We start from the raw sequence: 1,849 nt of genomic DNA on the forward strand, positions 1-1,849 counted from the left end.
TTTTTTTTTTTTTTTTTTTTTTTTTTTTTTTTTTTTTTTTTTTTTTTTTTTTTTTTTTTTTTTTTTTTTTTTTTTTTTTTTTTTTTTCTTCTTGTAAAAAAAACCACTGTGTCTTTTGTTGTGTTCTCCAGTTTTGTCGGTTAAAAGAACTTTTTTTTAATTATAAAACTCTTTACTTATTATTTAGTGTCTTCACCCTAACTCCCTCCTCCTCCTCCAAATATGCAATGCAATAACTCTCTTCTACCATTTTTCTTCCCAAACCCATTTCTTATTTCTTCTTCCTCAATTCAAAGCATCTCCCTTTAATCCACTTATACCCCAAACATACCCTATTTTTCTCTCTTTTTCTTCATCTTCTTAACAATAATGGAGCTCACTACTCAAGATCATCCCATTCCCATTCCCATCCCTTTAAATAGTCGCTACGTTGGCCACGGCCACGACCACGACCATGTCATCCATCACCATGACCCGTCTGCCGCCTGCAACCATATCATCGCGGCGGCAGTCAATGGCGGCAGCCCACTTCCATCTTCTCAGATGGAAGTCGAGCTTCACCACAATCATAATAACAACAGCAACAACAATAACAACAACAACACGAAGAAGCAAGTAAAATATAAAGAGTGTCTCAAAAACCATGCGGCCTCCATGGGAGGTAATGCCACGGATGGGTGTGGCGAGTTCATGCCGAGTGGAGAAGAAGGATCCATTGAAGCCCTCACGTGTTCGGCTTGCAATTGTCATAGAAACTTCCATCGAAAAGAGATCGAGGGAGAACCCTACGACTGGCTCCACCATCCTCGCCTTGGGAGGAAGCTCCTCGTCGGAGGGAAGAACATGATCGCCCCACCAGAGGCAGCTGCATTTGCGTATCCATCGGCGGCGGGGCCGGCATTCATATCATCTAGAGCACAACCCCACCATATGATAATGTCGTACAACATGCTCGGCGGGGGAGGTGGGCAGTCAGAGTCAGAGGAGCACGAGGAGGCGAGGGCGTACTCGGGGCCAATGATGAACAAGAAGCGATTCCGAACAAAGTTCACGGCGGAGCAAAAGGAGAAGATGCTGAGGTTTGCAGAGAAAGTTGGATGGAAGATTCAGAAACAAGAGGAGAGTGTGGTGCAGCAATTCTGTGAAGAGATTGGAGTGAAGAGGAGAGTTCTTAAGGTTTGGATGCATAACAATAAGCACAATCTTGGGAAGAAGGATACCATTTCTCCTCCCCATTCTCCTACTCCCTTAACTTAAATTTCTTCATTTCTTTTTTCTTTTTTCTTTTAACTCAGATTGAATTATATAATTATTACTATTAATTGTTGCTCTTATTATTGGCTAATGATGATTATCATCAAAGTGTTGGTGTTGAGATGTTTAAATCTGAGTTATTACACTGAATCCCACGCACTTTATTGGTTTTTATTAATTGATTGGCTGATTAATTGGTTTATTTATGTGTCTGCCACCTTAACAATCACGAGGAACATCAAGATCCCAACTTGATTCAGTAAATAAATCATTTATTATTATTTTATGATGGGGTTAGGGTTTGTAATGAAGAAATGAAATTAACTATAATTTTTTTGAATTATAGGTATGTTTGATCGAATCAAATGGTAAACATTGAATGTCTTTTTGTAATAAAAAATTTAATGATGTTCATTTTAGTTTTATCAACTCTAATCTTTTCAAAAACCTTTTATCAAAATTTGAAATTTGAAAAAACATTTTATAAAGAAGCGTGAAATTTATATTCCTTCTTGATAAGAAGGCAACCTTTTTCTTTTGAACATTATTCTATTCATATATCTTGTAGTTCTTTTTTTTTTTTTTTTTTTTTTTT

General features: G+C 37.2%; 2 protein-coding genes and 1 long non-coding RNA gene across 4 annotated transcripts in view; all 3 read left to right on the forward strand.

Annotated features, from left to right (window-relative positions):
* LOC111493399 overlaps nucleotides 1-1,849 on the forward strand; it is a 631,558-nt gene that overhangs the window by 558,831 nt on the left and 70,878 nt on the right. The gene's annotated exons all lie outside the window — the stretch shown is intronic.
* LOC111493369 (NADH dehydrogenase [ubiquinone] 1 beta subcomplex subunit 3-B-like) overlaps nucleotides 1-1,849 on the forward strand; it is a 17,917-nt gene that overhangs the window by 10,169 nt on the left and 5,899 nt on the right. The gene's annotated exons all lie outside the window — the stretch shown is intronic.
* LOC111493047 (zinc-finger homeodomain protein 4-like) lies at nucleotides 188-1,429 on the forward strand. The gene has a single exon (XM_023142639.1). The coding sequence runs from the start codon at nucleotides 370-372 to the stop codon at nucleotides 1,255-1,257; it is 888 nt and encodes a 295-aa protein (XP_022998407.1). The 5' UTR covers nucleotides 188-369; the 3' UTR covers nucleotides 1,258-1,429.

This window comes from Cucurbita maxima, unplaced genomic scaffold, assembly GCF_002738345.1.
Source record: "Cucurbita maxima cultivar Rimu unplaced genomic scaffold, Cmax_1.0 Cma_Scf00001, whole genome shotgun sequence".
In the NCBI taxonomy this organism is placed as follows: domain Eukaryota; kingdom Viridiplantae; phylum Streptophyta; class Magnoliopsida; order Cucurbitales; family Cucurbitaceae; genus Cucurbita; species Cucurbita maxima.